The sequence below is a fragment of the Arachis ipaensis genome, chromosome B09 (assembly GCF_000816755.2).
Source record: "Arachis ipaensis cultivar K30076 chromosome B09, Araip1.1, whole genome shotgun sequence".
Taxonomy (NCBI): Eukaryota; Viridiplantae; Streptophyta; class Magnoliopsida; order Fabales; family Fabaceae; genus Arachis; species Arachis ipaensis.
Window position 1 is genome coordinate 143,972,692 of NC_029793.2, and position 16,122 is coordinate 143,988,813.

Here is a 16,122-nt window from a genome sequence, read left to right on the forward strand (position 1 = left end):
AACCAAACCAATGGCCTTTGTTAGTGATTGGTTCGGCTATCGATTCTGGGGGTGCAGAATCCGAACCAACCTGTAAATCCGATCATATATTAATTAAATAAAAAAATAAAAAAAATATATATGATTTTTAGTGACTTTTAGTGAGATTATTCACTATTAATATGTTTGGCTTTTAATGAGTTTAGTTTTTAATGTATTTGGTGTTTAACATGTTTAGATTATTTATATTAATGTTACATGTTTATTGTACTTGTTGAATTTTTAAGATAAAAATTTGATTTTTTTATAAATTTCAAAGTCATCAGGTACCCAATTATCCGAACCGAACCAATCCGTTCTTAATCGGTTTGGTTTGGTTCGGATACATACACAAAAAAAATACAAATCCAAACCAAACCGAACCAATTATATTTTGATCAGTTCAATTCTAATTTCACCTTGAACCCGAACCAAACCGACCCGTGCTCACCCCTAAACTCAGCTGCAGCCGACTTCACATGAAGTTGATAATTGAGAGCTATTAGATGTTTAACTGATTTGACTAAATCTTTATCTATATCTAACGATATCAACTTCACGTGAAGTAGACTGTACTTGAGTTTTCACCATAAATAAAATATGTTGATCTTCATTTTTAAAATATGAAATAGATCTAGTCACCGAAAAAAAAAAAAAGAAAAAGAAATAGATCTATAGAAGCATAGAACTAAAACATACGATTCGAGACGCCGCCAAGCACCAGAAGGGCGCGTGGGTCGTGAGTCGTGAAGTATGACGGTGAGGTTTTTCAAACTCAAATCAAGGATTACCGCCAATTATGAACCCTAGGTTTCTCTCAAATCCCTAATTCAGTTTTCTTTTCTCTATGCAGGACGACGAATTCGCCGATGAACTAGAGCCCTTGTTTGATTACAGTCGCGTTCAGCCCCCCGTCATTTCCCTCGACGATGGTTTGAATCCGAAAATATCTTCTCTTTTGCTTCTTAGTCGAAGTTGAATTTGAATTCCTAATTGTTGTTGATGAATCTCAGAAGATGATGATGCTGATAAGGATGTTGTTCCCCCCAAGAAGGGAAAAACCTCTCATGATCCTGTAATTACAGCATTGCTCCGACTTTCTACCTATTTGCAATTGATTGTTTCTGCAATTTGGGAACTTATTGAAACTGTTGTTGGGATTTAGGTTGTGCCTGAGAAGAAGCAGACTGACGTGAAGCCGGTGCCGGTTGTGGATATTGACGATGAGGATGATTGGTTGCCTCCTCCACCAAAGGTCTCTACTGATGCACACAAGTCTATTGATGAAGATTCAACACTCAAGAAGTTGAGGTTATGTGCATTTTTTACTCTTCAAACTAATTTTCATTTTACAGTTGCTAGATCCTTGCGATTATTACTATCTAACCAATTAAGCATGTTGCATGATCCACACTAATATCTAGATTGTGTAATGAAATGATGAACTGTAACAGTTTAGATTTTTTTTGGTAATACCTCCCTCTTGTTTGTGTGTTAATAATGTGGATAAGAGTAGTCACCAAAAAAAAAATAATGTGGATAAGAGTAATGACTAATTGAAAGTTGAAACAGAAGAAAACATGCTCAGTTATCTTTGATTTTAAAAGAAAACCTACCACGTTTTTGGTAGAGTTTCTTATAAGGTTTTATTCATCTATGTAGATTGAAGAAGCAGGAACTTCAAGATTTGTTCAAAACTGTTGAGGAGTCTGAAAAAAGTGAAATCTGTGATTCACCGAAGTCTTCCATGGATGATACAAGTGAGAAAACATCAAAACCTGCAGAAAGACCTAAGATTTTGATCTCAATTCAAGACAAGAGCGAAAAGAAGCCAGTTCGTGTGTACAGGGTATATAATTTCTCCAGTAGTTATACTTCGTGTAGTCATTGTACTATTTGTATTTCTTATTGCTTTGTAATTTCAAAACTATAGTCTGCTTTTTCAAAAAGTTAGTGCTTTGCATTTGTGGTCAAATATAGGTTGTAACTTGTAACTAAAACTTGTGTTGAAATGTAGGACATGGCGACTCTGCTATATATGTTGAAATGAAATAAATTGAATTTCAGTTTGCACCATTTAAACCACAGTTTGTGATGCTTAAAAGATCAGTTTAGAAAGATCTGATTTTGCATTTCTTTTTAGGTCATATTTTATGATAATTTGGCAGAGTGGAGATAATTTTTTTATATTTCAGCTTGATGTCTGAATCTTGTTCTTCAATTCTCTGTAGGATGACAAGTTTGAAAGGATTTTCAAAATGTATGCTGAGAAACTGGGATGTGATCAAAACAAGATAGTGTTATCATTTGATGGTGATAAAATCAGTCCTTCCGAAACCCCGGATACCCTTGGGATGGAAGATGGTGACATGATTGAAGTTCATGTGAAATCAAGCTGATATAGGGTGAGACATCTTATAGCTTCTACAAATTATTCATTCCTGTAATCTTGTTATAATACTATTTTTTGATGCTGTGTACGACTTGAATTGACTCTAAATGTGTCACAATGATGAAAGTATCCAAAGTAAAAAGTAGGAGGGATCTATTGTAAAAATAGTTAGCAGAGCCCAAATTGTAGCTTGAAAATATTTATAATCTGATTTCTTACTAATAATCTAATGTACCTTCATTCAGGTCTATCAATCAGGGATGCTCATCCTGGCATTTTGGAGCCTCTGTTTTTTGTCGTCAAGTGTTTGTATTGTCATCATTGTGTCTCTGTATTGTAGGAGAAAGCCGAACATATTGACAATATTTGACCTAATTGTACAGCATATGTTTTTTGGGAACGTTTTAGCTAAAGTTTTTGGTAGAAGATTCTCGGCTACTTGGTATAGTTCTGTGAAAAAAAAAATGCAAAAACGCTATTTGGAGTTTTTGGAATCCCCATGTTTGATTTTTGTTTGTCACAAACTAATGGAACGATGCTGATTTAAATTTTGGGAAGGGGAATCCATATTCTAGTTCGATATTATATGGTAAATAGTCTTCACTGTTCAGGGATATTGAACTTGGACGAACGAACCACTTTGTTCTTCTCTGCTTGTTCTATTCTTTTGTAGTTTCCTTTATGTATTTATATTTTATATTAAGTCGTCATTGACTATATTTATTACTTTAATTTATCAAGTTGATGCCATTTGATGTGGTCCATTATGTTTATAATAATATATACATTAATCTGACAAAAAAATAATAACAATAATAATAAATCTATATATTACATGCATAACGCCGTACATAGCGAGGATTCACTTTCAATTAGAATTTAGAAAACATTTAAAGAGTTGCAATTTGCAAATCAATGGGCTGAACTGCTGAAGTACCCACCGTGCTAGTATAAACAACTTCATATTTCGTGGAAAAAATAATCATATTGACTGTCACAATTTGATGCATATAAGTGGAAACCTAGTAATACCCATTTATTTTCGTATATTGAAGGTTTTCTGAAATTGTAGTAATAGTTGTAGGCACCGACACTTTTCTTTTATCTGCACTACCCTGTTGTCCCTATTTTCAACGCTTTTGCCTGTAGATTCAAATGCACAATGAACTTAATACTGACATTCCAAAACTGAAATGATTTCAAATTGTGTTTCGTTGAGCCCAAAATTAACAAATAAATTGTGAGTTTGTCCTGTGATAGTATAACAAAGCCTTGACTCGATAGAAGATAGTAGATAGATGGAAAAGGTTAAGATGGGTGTGGCTCGTGAATCACGGGGGTGGGTTGAAGGGGTGTGGGTCCTACAAGGTTCCCCGCGCCCATCCCGGTTAGCAAGTTAGAAGGCGAATTTTGATTGGCGGAGTGATGAACTTTCGGATCAACATTACCATTACCTTGACCTTTCTTTTCACATGTGAGGGAGGGTGAGGCACGCACTACACTATGCATCGGATAACGTCCCTGGACCCCACCACTCCTTGTCCACGTCTTCCCTTCCACGCTGGAAAGTTCACTCTCTTTATGACACGTCACCTCCACCATTGGGGCAAACACCTACAACGACCGTACCACCAACACCCAAACCCAGCAACGCATGTCTCCTCTCTCCTTCATACAACGCATTACACGACCTCACACTCGTCACACTCTTCTCTTTTCTTAGTTCTTCTCCCAAACTCCCTAATTTCTCCTTACATAGTTGGATCAATTCAATTCCTTCCTTTAGAGAGGAAAAAAAAATTAGTTGCTGGTTTTATTGGGAAACAATCACGGGTACGTCTCTTCCTTTCTTCTTTTGCAGTTTTCCATGTAATTTGTGAAGTCAGCTCCTCCGCCTGCTTGCTTCTCTGAGTTTCACGAGAATTTCATGCTAGTTCTCTCTCTTACAAGGACGGACTGCTTTCTAACTTTGGGCTTTTATAATTGTTTATTTGTTTTTGGGAACTTTAATAATTGGGATCTTCTTTTCTTTATTTGGCTTTTTTTTTGGTATTTTCATTTTTGGGAGGTTACAGTGCTTTGCTGTTACTAAGTTACCATTAATTTGGAATTTTCCAAGCTGGGCATGTGCATGAATGTGATGATTATTATTGATGAGTGATGATGACAACTATCATACTATAACTACAGTGTGTTCCGCATGCAACAGTTTAATTGACTATGCAACTTTTCCCTTTCGGATATCCAACAAAATTGGAGCTACAGAACTAGGATCTGAAGTTTGACTTTTACTGCCTTATTACTGGTTACCATCGTTTTTTATTATTGTTGTAAGGATTCAACTCCATGCAACTATATTTTGATGTAAACTTATGGTCTTCTTTTTAGCTATATTCTGATTTGTTTTTATTTTATATTTTACATTTTGTTTTTTTGTTTTTTGCTTTAGACAGGACGGAATGGATACCTTAACTTGACTTTGCCTTTGATGGAAAAGGTCTCTGTATCTATCTGAGACCAGCTAGGCTAATATCTGGATTCTACTACATTCAAATTGCTGGCAGCGTAGCATGGAGTTTCACAATTTCAGTGCTCATTTTCATGTTTGAAAACCAAAGGGAATGGAGAAGGTCTGCGAATTCTGCACGGATTTGAGGCCACTTGTTTATTGTAAGGCTGATGCAGCTTATCTGTGTCTATCCTGTGATTCAAAGGTGCATTTTGCGAATGCACTGTCCAGCCGGCATCTTCGGACCCTTGTTTGTAACTCTTGTAGGTACCATCTTGCTTATGTGCAGTGTTTGGATCACAAAATATTAATTTGTCAAGAGTGTGATCAGAAGCTGCACGATGTGTCTTTACCACATCGAAAACGAGCTATCAGAAGTTTCATGGGTTGCCCTTCTGCTAAAGACTTTGCGATGCTATGGTGTTTTGGCTTGAATGAGATGGAAAACATCACCTGTGAGGATTTGTTTGGATCTGCTTCATGTGTTTCCGCTGATTCAAATATGGCACAAACCTCTGTACGGGCTAGAAGTCGAATATCATCTAAGGCCAAACTTCATGGGGGATCGAGCAGTCGACAAGGTCAGGTATGCCTGATGATTATATATATTGATTAGCCATGTAAATTTTTTAGATTAACAGACAAAATGGTACTTAAAAAGTGATTGATTGCAAAAATCTGAAGCGAATACATAACTTAAAGCAGCCCATATATGAGGATACAGAGGTTGGATCACTGGATGTTAGTTTACCTTTGATATTCATTTTGAAAATGAATATCAATATGGAGTGGTTATTAGTTGAGAGTTGAAAAGGACCTATACTTTAATTGCTTTCATTTTGTTTTTGGATTTATGCAATGAAAGGATGCTTGAATTTAAGCCTTTGTTTTTGTAGAATTTGAAACCTGGTATAAGTCGTCTTGCAGATATTATACAGTGATCAAGAGCGAAAAAAGATTCTGCAGCAGATTATTGATTTAAAACAGCTTCAGCTAAATGAGAATACTGATCAAACTATAAAGATAAATGGACCTGAAGAAGAAACAGACTTAACTTCTTCAGCATATCAAACTATCAAGAAATCAGATGAAAAGTTCAATAAGCAAGAACAAAATTCAAAGGATGTTGTGGAAAAAGACAGTCACACAGTGGAGCTGAATCCTGAACCTTTGCCTTCTACGTTTTCTCAGCTTGATAACTTACCTTCAATTGTAGATCTTCCCTTACATGGAGAGTTATTCTGGACAGGGAAAAGTCCACCCCGAAGTAATCAGGTCAGCCTATAACTACAAACTTATTCTGCTGCTCTAGACTTTTCTGCAGTGATAAGCATGCTTTTGATATGGGTCTTAGTGCCAAATCATATGGAAATATGGCGTTCAGTTCATAAAGATGTGCAATACATAATTTTTCTTTTCCTCTTTTTAGTCTAATAATCCTGTTAAAAAGAAAATAATCTCAAAATGCTCAACATTTTATGCTGATGTTAACTAAGATAATATGCCTTATATAGGCAACTCAAAGCACCCCAAATTTACTAGTAAGACAAGCCAAATTAATTGAATGTCTGACATCTAGCAGTGTAAGCAAACACTTGTATACTCTTTGTTGCAGTGACTATTAACATTCTATTTATTCAAATGAGGTTGGTTGTCATTTTATCGATTCAATACTCAAGCCTCTGGATTTTTGGTCATCTTGGAAAATTCTTTTTGTGAATCTTTGCAGTTGTGGTCCCAAAACATACAAGACCTTGGGATATGTGAAGAACTTGTTTGTCGAGATGATTTCAACATACCTGACGTTGATCTAACATTCCAAAACTTTGAGGAACTATTTGGAGATCAAGATCCAGTTAGAGCACTGCTTGATGATAATGATGTTTCCTGCTCCTCTTTAGAGAAGGATATGTCAATTGATAAGTCAGATATTGACAATCTAAGTGCAATAGAGGTCTGAATTTATACCTTCTGCTCTCTGAAATTTCTAACATCTTAACATTATATTCAACGCGTGTTATATTAAAGCATCATCATATACTTTATATGAGCTTGAGCAGAACATGGATCATATGGATAGCTTTTTGTAGACATGAATTATGTTTGCATAAATTCGTTGCTGTCATTCATTGTTGTTAGTGATTCCAAACAAGTAAATGAAGTTACAAAGTTGGCATATGTATGTAAAAGTTATTGCAGCCTTTTACAAATATAGTGTTTTATAAAATAGAAAAATGAGTGGCTATTGTAGCCTTCTATAGTTCTATATGTGGTGCAATGGTTTGAGTCCTTTATTGTGTAGCACAAGCATAAATTACATTTAGAAGAACATATGAACTTGTTAATTTAAAGTTGATTCCATTTGGTCTTCAACAAAATCTTATAATCAACTATTTACAGGTGTTGATGATTGAGCTAGTGTTTAAGATCTAAGATGTGAATGTAACAACATCAATGATATATCCTGCCTCAGAAATAAATTATTTTTTTATGTTATTGCTGTTGTCTGTGATGAAAGGATTCTTCGGCAGCCATATCGATTACCATCTTGCAATCAGCTCATGAGAACAAGGATATCGATAGTACCAACATCCAGCATTATCCAAGAAGCACAGATCCTCCACACACAATTCGACCATTCGAGTCAACTGTGTCATCGTCTGTTTCAAGATTCTGGGCTGCAAGCAATCCTACTTATCACAATGACGGTGCCCTTTCTCCCTGCAGTGAAGAGAAAGGCTATTTAGGAAATTCAGCTGAATTGGAGATATCACATATGGAGGCCACACAAAATCTCACTCTCACGTATGAAGAGAAGCCATCTCGACGGTAAGTGCTAATTATCTCCCTTCAGCCTTCCTTGTTTTGAACAATCACATACTATGGTGCTTTCTGATTTCAGAAGAAAATTGCATCAATCTCCATCTCAGTATTGTTGTTAATATCTGAGCTTACTATTATTGTTTACCATGCTGGTTTTAATAGTCGCAATAATGCAGGATGAGCCTGGAAATACCAATTAGGGTCAATTACACTAATCTCCCGAGATATAAATTATATAATATTCGATATCATAGTCATATGAATTCACTAATTAGGTGATCTACTGCATACTAATTCGTGCATACCATTTCATAATCCATCTGCGTACCGGAACATCATAAGTATACTTTCTACATAAAATGTTTTACATATGGTGTACCTTATACTACCAACCTGTTCCCGTATCGGAACATATTGCGTTCCATATAACTATAATCAATACCTTTGTATTGTATAAATTGAAGTGTGCCGTATGTAATGTCCTTTAATTAACTTTAGATGAGTTCAGTGTGATCTACCCTAGTAACTGATATATGTATGCCACTATTTTTCACATTTTTCTTGTTTATATTCTTTTGGTTCCAGGAACGAGAAGCAAGTTCGACTCCCATCTGGGAAACCTGGAGCTAATGTAAGAAAGAAGGTGAAAGGCACTGCCAAGGCAGAAAGCTATTGACCTTAGCTAGCAATAGCGTGTGAATGCTTTATATATATATATAATGTATTATCCATCTTCATGTTCATTTCACCAACTGATTCTTTCATTTTCATCATACACATACTTTTATATATTTCTAACAAGTATAGGGAGCACCATAATGTTAATATACTAATTCTTATTTGGAAGTTTTAACATGTGTGCTTCTAATTAATTAGTAATAAGGGATAAGATCTACACATATTAGTCTCCCATTCAAATCTGCTAGCAGCCATTTTCAGTTGTAGCTCTGTGAATTGAGACAAAACAGAGAAAGGGACATCTGCTCCTTAGGCTTGACAAAACCACAAGAACAGCTAATTGAGATTGTTTTAGTTATAATAGTCTGCATGGACCGAAGCTGTAATGAAAAGGAAATGTAATCTGACCATTGCTTGTTTTATGGAAAGTCATTATGAGAAGAATTGTGTGGCTAACTTAACAACCGTGACACAAGGGAAGCCCTTCACTCATTGGAGGAGAAATCAATATCCGGATTAGTTATCTTTTAATATTTAGAAATTACAAATTCATTTATCGCAATAAAAGGAGTAAAGGACAACAAATTAGTCTTTCGATTAGGGGTGAACGCGGATTGGCTAAAATTCCAATCTGATCCGCACTAAAATAATCGGATCGGATCCCAAATTCGCAGTTTTTAAATTTGGATCTGTTCCGATCTGATCCAATCGGATATCGGATATATCCACAAAACACAAAAATATTTTAAAAATTTTATTTTTATTAAAAAATATCAATAAAATTTAATTTTTCTATTCTTTTAAATATATTTACTCTTAAAATAATATTAAACATAATTTTCTTAAATAATAAATTAAAATAACACAACAGATATGATAATTATTAGTTGAAATAAAACATAAAAAGAATATTTACTTATTTATTTCTTTATTTTTGCGGATACGCGGATATGCGGATACCTATACAAAATCCGCAATCCGATTCGATTAGTATGCGGATCAAATCCGATCTGATAGCCTTGCGGATCGGATCCATATCCGCAATTTTCGGATCGAATTCGAATAAACACGGCGCGAATATGCGGATTCGGATCCAATCCATAAATACCCCTACTTTCAATGTAAAAAACTAAAAATCATACTATATGCGACGACTAACGTGGGCCTGTTTTTTTTTTAAGAGGAGTTTGCTATTTATAAATTTTGATTAACTACTTTACTTTTTTATGGCTGGGATTAGGAATTTAATCTTGCTTTTTTTTTAAAAAAATGATTTATTGGTACCATGTATTTGTGTTCTTTTATTCACCATTTCACCAAACATTTTGATATAAGATTTTGAATTGATAGAGTAGCGATTAGAAGAAGAGGTTGTTGTAAATGTGATTAAGAAGCAAGCACCTTTGCCTTCACCTCAGAAATAAGAAAAGAGCATGATGGGCTCTATCTTCCTAAATGACATGTGTCTTAAGATGTCCTCATGACTTGAAAATTGGAAACATATGTGCCAAAGACCACCAGCCAATAACCTCCGATCCTTCAAAATAACTTCAAAATCAAGCATTAAATAATCAAATGCCTCTTCTAACCGCAACTACACCTTGAATACGCTCTCTAAACTATCTCTCCCCCTTATTATGTTTTCTGTTAGAACCGATAAAGTCTTTATATTCTTTATATACAATGCATGTTCTAGGTGGGACCCTATTGTGTGCTTTCGATGTGATTGAATGTTGATTAGAGTTGGACATCATTTCATATTGCCAACCATCATATACATACCACAAATCCTAATTAATCTAACTTTTCCTGATTTGATTGTTTTAAGAAAAAAAATAAACAATCACATATTTGATGGAATAGAAATGAGTTGAAAAGATGAATACAATAGTAATTGATATGAGAATTATTGAAGTGTATGTAGTTCAAGGATAAATGCAGACTCAAATAGATACCCATCTGATCGAAATAAATTGAACATATGATTTCAACAAATATTTTGAAATGTTTTTGTTAGATCTCTATCTTTTTGAAATATATTTTTTTTTATAATTATGCAATCTTTTCATGATTCAACTCCAATTTTCTGAAAAAAAAAAAAAAAGCTTCCCAGTGCAACATTCACTAAATTATATTTATTCCATTCTAATTTCTTTGAAAATTTAAGTACATATCTTTAAATTAATGTATCTAAATTTAAGTTATTGTGAATCCAAAAAATCATTCACTATATGCATCTTAACAACCCTTTCTTTTTTCCGATAAACATTGATTTCATTTTCATGTCCAAAAGAATAAAACTATAAAAGTTGTACTCATTTTATCTCCACTATTTTTTTTCTTAATTTTCTCTATTTTTAAAATTTCTTTCCTCCGTTGCTATCTCTTTCACTCTGAGTTCACATACTCATGTAAGTACAAACTAGCCTCTAGGTAAAATCTTCTGTTACTTATATATTAAGTGTAGCTAAATATATGAGACCAATTTTATTTATTTGAACATATTAAAAATACATAATTTAAACATAATAAAAAACAAAAATGATGTAATAATTTATATTTTTCTTCTTTTTTTTTGTTTAAATTTTCAAATGTACTGGTATACCGGTAGGGGTGGCAATGGGTAGGGTAGGGTAGGGTAGGGTTTCTAACCCTACCCGCGGGTTGAGATTTTTATATAAACTCAACTCTATTCTTCTCGCGGGTTACAAAAAAAAATACAACGTTATTACATAACTTGATGATAATTTAAAATAGAACTGATTTTTATATAAAAAAAGTTTATTAAATTATCAATTAATGATCTTCTTTTAATGACTAAGAATCTTTTGTATTTAGTGAGAAATTTTTAGTTCAACGTCCACTTAAAATATATTTTTATATAAATATATAACATATACATATATAAAGTGCGGATTGGTCGGGTAGGGTTGAGGCTCAACCGCACCCTACCCGACCCGCACGAAAACCCTATATGCACTAAATTATATTTATTCCATTCTAATTTCTTTGAAAATTTAAGTACATATCTTTAAATTAATGTATCTAAATTTAAGTTATTGTGAATCCAAAAAATCATTCACTATATGCATCTTAACAACCCTTTCTTTTTTCCGATAAACATTGATTTCATTTTCATGTCCAAAAGAATAAAACTATAAAAGTTGTACTCATTTTATCTCCACTATTTTTTTTCTTAATTTTCTCTATTTTTAAAATTTCTTTCCTCCGTTGCTATCTCTTTCACTCTGAGTTCACATACTCATGTAAGTACAAACTAGCCTCTAGGTAAAATCTTCTGTTACTTATATATTAAGTGTAGCTAAATATATGAGACCAATTTTATTTATTTGAACATATTAAATATACATAATTTAAACATAATAAAAAACAAAAATGATGTAATAATTTATATTTTTCTTCTTTTTTTTTGTTTAAATTTTCAAATGTACTGGTATACCGGTAGGGGTGGCAATGGGTAGGGTAGGGTAGGGTAGGGTTTCTAACCCTACCCGCGGGTTGAGATTTTTATATAAACTCAACTCTATTCTTCTCGCGGGTTACAAAAAAAAATACAACGTTATTACATAACTTGATGATAATTTAAAATAGAACTGATTTTTATATAAAAAAAGTTTATTAAATTATCAATTAATGATCTTCTTTTAATGACTAAGAATCTTTTGTATTTAGTGAGAAATTTTTAGTTCAACGTCCACTTAAAATATATTTTTATATAAATATATAACATATACATATATAAAGTGCGGATTGGTCGGGTAGGGTTGAGGCTCAACCGCACCCTACCCGACCCGCACGAAAACCCTATATGCACCCTACCCTACCCGTTGCGGATCGGGTTGGCAACCCTACCCGATCGGGTGGGGTCAGGTTGGGTATCCGCAGGTAGGGTACAAATTATCACTCTATATACGGGTGTTTCAGTGATTTTTAACCATTAATCTTAATGATAAAAAGTATATATAATATATATAATTAAAATCAACGGTTAAAAATCACTAAAATACTGGTGTACTGGTATACTTGAAAACTTTCCAAGTATATTAGAATGTATTATGTACAACAGTACACGTAGCTTCTTTCCATATCTCCGGCCATTATCATTTGATGGAGCTACAGAATAAAAGTTTGCAATTGCAATGTAGTGACCCTGAGACCTGACTCCTCAGGATTGAGGATCTCTACAGCAAGTCAGCAACCTGTGCCTTTCAGCTCCATGGGCCCCACCAGACTAGATTACCCAAACAGCCCCCGCTGATACCGGGTTCTACTGAAAAGTGTAGGGGCTAACGTGGTAAAATCACTTCCCACCCCTCGATAATTGCACAAGGGTCCGAAAGAGCATTCTGTTAGGAAGTGTGTCGGAGACGGTTTTTTTCCCTCGCACCAAACACACTACCCCTCTCTCACTCATCGCCACTATATAAACCCTTCTTCCACCTTTCTCTCTCTCTCAAGAAGCTCAGAACCAGACGACGACGTCAGGTCAGGGATTCTTCTTCTTTGCTCCTTAGCGTCCATGTTACGTTCCACAAACTCTGATTCGTATCTCAATTGGACCTTACTCTATTCCGTTATTTTCCATTTCAATTTATTGTTATCATACTTCTATATTTGTTATATAATGATTGTTTCATCAATATCATGTTCATTTCTTGAATCATCGCGTTTTGTTTTTAGTTTTTGTTTATATATATTCGATCACATTTATAACAGTTTCTGTGAATTCTTGATGATTCTGTAAAGCTATTGCGACGTAGAAATTTGATGTACGAATGAGCTAAAGAAATGTGACTGATTCCGTTAATTAGTTTGTAGTCAAGTTTCTGATATTTTCGTATATTTGATCGAGATATTTACAGCATAATCTTGCATCGAGGAGAGAAAAAAAAAATGCATAACAAGGAAGCTTGCTCTCCCTCCTCCAATGGCGGATTTGGCGCCAACACCGCCACAGGCTGTACTCAAATTCAGTCCAATGGCGGTGCATTGGCTTCGTTCTACTCTGCTCTCTTGAACGACAATCCGTCGCTCTCGGCGAATAGCAGCAGCTCGCTTTACCCGTACTCTGAGTCGGGAACTCAGATCAACTCGTACGACTCTTGCGTCATACAGAAGCACCAGGACATGGTGAATCGTCACAGCATGTGCCTCAATCGCCTCGTGGAGACTTCCAAGGAGGTAGAATCTCTGCGACAAGAGAACGCACATCTCCGTGCGGTGAACAAGGAGCTCCAGAAGCAGCTCAACTTCGTCATCCAGGCTTCGCTGGAGAACCAATTCGGTGGCGGCTCCTCCTGCCAGGGTCAAACGACGCCGTTCGACGTGGTGCATGGATTCCGCGGGTTTCAGATTGGGGAAGGAAAAGAGAATTGCGGTGATTGGAATAGTAACAACACCAACAATAATAGCAATAACAATAAGGAGCAGGAAGTTTCGGACGAGAGTCCAACGAGCGTGATTGAGAACAACGGCGTTGAGGTTGAGAGGTTCTCTCTCCCAAAGAGCATATCTGTGAGGTCCAATGGTTACCTGAAGATGGCTCAGTCTGCTGCTGCAGCTACTGCCACCAACACCACTACCTGTCGCACTAAGCCTACTACTCGCCCACGCGTCTCCTCCACTCCACCTGATGCCGTTGTAAGCACGTAAAACTCACGCGCTATATATTTTTTCCTTTCAATTAATTAGTTTATTAATATTATTTATTAGTATTAGTCAATTATTTTCTTTGCTTTGGTGTGTGTGATTATTGTTGCTTTTATCGTTATTTACCGAACTTGAAATGCCTTGATAATCCTTTTTTCCTTCGGAAACAAGTTATGTAAAAACCTTGCTTGTCAGCGTCATAACCTGGTAGCTGCAACGAACTGAGTAGTTTGGTTGTTTTCTAAATGACGGATATATAATTAGAAAAATGCGTGTGCTTGTTTTGTAAGGGTGCAAGCACACTCTAGCTGTAGGTAAGCTCACCCGACCCCATTCGCTCTAGTTGCTTTGAGGCACAAAAGAGGACTAGTAGCCCGACTTTGAAGCATTTTGTGTGATAGTCTGAATAAGTAACCTGCGTATTGGTACCTTTGGCTTAGGATCGTTAGGTGGGCTTCTTGATTTTTTCCATTTTTGGCAAAGTTTGTGGCTATTTAGTACCTTCTCTACCTTTGTACAATAACTATATTTTGCATGTGTATCTAGGATGAATTTATTATTGCATATTTACCAGTAGCATGACGGAGAAAGATAGAGACATACTTAAGGGGTCAAATCTTTACCTTTTTCTTCATATACAGATGACTTTTAAAATAGGCTAATTCTGTGATGTTTATAAATTGATATCTAATTTTTATAAATACCATGATAATCACTTTTAAAATATTCATGATAGCAATCTACTGTCAACATCCAATCCGCCGGTGCTGCTGCGGGTGGTGTGTAAGTTCAAAGTTTTATTACATGAAGGCAAAAAATAACTTGAGGACACTACCAATATGGGAAAAATGGGTGCAAATATATATATATATATACACACACACACACTAATTATGTAGCTACTTAAATAGAATCATGACTTTACTTTCAGTTGTTTACGAAATTACAATATCGAAAGGATATCAATATGGCTGACGACAACCAGATTCAATTGTTGTCATCCAGAAGAGGAGTTACTATCTTTTATTTGTTGGTGGTTGATCTATAGGGTTTGACTATTGTTTAATATTTGCGTATGTTTTGTATGGTGCAGCAAAAGGTATATGTGCGTGGAGGGAAGACAGAGGAAGAGCCTCTTGAGATGGTGGTTTATAACCAAGGGATGTTCAAGACTGAGCTGTGCAATAAATGGCAGGAAACAGGGACGTGCCCATATGGAGACCACTGCCAATTTGCTCATGGCATAGGGGAGCTTCGCCCAGTGATCCGCCACCCCCGCTACAAAACTGAGGTCTGCAGGATGGTCCTTGCTGGTGTTGTATGTCCATATGGCCATAGATGCCATTTCCGCCACGCACTCACTGAACAAGAGAAAGCTATATCACATCCTAAGTCCAGAACAATCAAGCTCGAAAGATAGATAAGATACCTGCTAAGTCCCACGGAGAGAATGGACATGTTCATATCACTCAACGAATTGAAGACCATACATAATAATTTTCTTCTTTGTGTAATTACAGACATAGACAAGCATTATAGGGAAAAAAAAAAGTGTAATAATAACTTTCCTAATGAATAGCAAAGGAAAGCAAGGGGGAAAAACAAAGAAAAAGAAAAAGAGAGGTTCGCATCAAGGTGAGATCTATAGCAGGATTCTTGAGGCGAATATGATTGGTCGTCATTCTTTTTTCTTTTGAATCTGGACTCTTTTTTTTTTTATGGTTACATTTTGGATACCTCATACCTAATCCGTTTGGTGATCCCACACCAGTAACCAAGGGAAAGTACGCTTAGTAATGATGCTATTTTTTTGATACAATGCAAAGCAAGCAATTTCTGATTGTGGCCGTAATATGTTTCTTGTAGTCTAGATTTTTGCTTGTACGGTATTTTTGCTTCTTGTACTATCTCTTTTACTATAAACATAAATACATTTACCTTAGGAATAGACTTCATGGGAAAAAAATATTATATACATTATTTTTTTCATATCATTTTTGTTTTTTATCTTTAATATTAAAAGTGAGTTTTA

The 16,122-nt window shown here is 35.2% G+C and overlaps 3 protein-coding genes across 13 annotated transcripts; all 3 read left to right on the top strand.

Annotated features, from left to right (window-relative positions):
* On the top strand, positions 634 to 3,024 carry LOC107617537. 3 transcript variants are annotated; one of them, XM_016319309.2, is made up of 7 exons: positions 634 to 777; positions 872 to 950; positions 1,032 to 1,093; positions 1,184 to 1,329; positions 1,681 to 1,867; positions 2,250 to 2,423; positions 2,656 to 3,024. In XM_016319309.2, the coding sequence occupies exons 1-6, from the start codon at positions 772 to 774 to the stop codon at positions 2,415 to 2,417; spliced, it is 648 nt and encodes a 215-aa protein (XP_016174795.1). In that variant the 5' UTR covers positions 634 to 771; the 3' UTR covers positions 2,418 to 2,423; positions 2,656 to 3,024. The 3 variants fall into 3 exon arrangements, with proteins under 3 accessions (XP_016174795.1, XP_016174797.1, XP_016174796.1); XM_016319311.2 differs by having other exon boundaries at positions 1,035 to 1,093; XM_016319310.2 differs by lacking the exon at positions 634 to 777 and having other exon boundaries at positions 866 to 950.
* Positions 3,770 to 8,861, top strand: LOC107617534 (putative zinc finger protein At1g68190). 9 transcript variants are annotated; one of them, XM_021111096.1, is made up of 7 exons: positions 3,770 to 4,243; positions 4,486 to 4,740; positions 4,860 to 5,505; positions 5,847 to 6,194; positions 6,649 to 6,873; positions 7,438 to 7,748; positions 8,328 to 8,861. In XM_021111096.1, the coding sequence occupies exons 3-7, from the start codon at positions 5,032 to 5,034 to the stop codon at positions 8,416 to 8,418; spliced, it is 1,449 nt and encodes a 482-aa protein (XP_020966755.1). In that variant the 5' UTR covers positions 3,770 to 4,243; positions 4,486 to 4,740; positions 4,860 to 5,031; the 3' UTR covers positions 8,419 to 8,861. The 9 variants fall into 9 exon arrangements, with proteins under 9 accessions (XP_020966755.1, XP_020966756.1, XP_020966758.1 ...); XM_021111097.1 differs by having other exon boundaries at positions 4,864 to 5,505; XM_021111099.1 differs by having other exon boundaries at positions 4,601 to 4,740.
* On the top strand, positions 12,766 to 15,803 carry LOC107619780 (zinc finger CCCH domain-containing protein 15). The gene is made up of 3 exons (XM_016322067.2): positions 12,766 to 12,926; positions 13,304 to 14,081; positions 15,184 to 15,803. The coding sequence occupies exons 2-3, from the start codon at positions 13,335 to 13,337 to the stop codon at positions 15,508 to 15,510; spliced, it is 1,074 nt and encodes a 357-aa protein (XP_016177553.1). The 5' UTR covers positions 12,766 to 12,926; positions 13,304 to 13,334; the 3' UTR covers positions 15,511 to 15,803.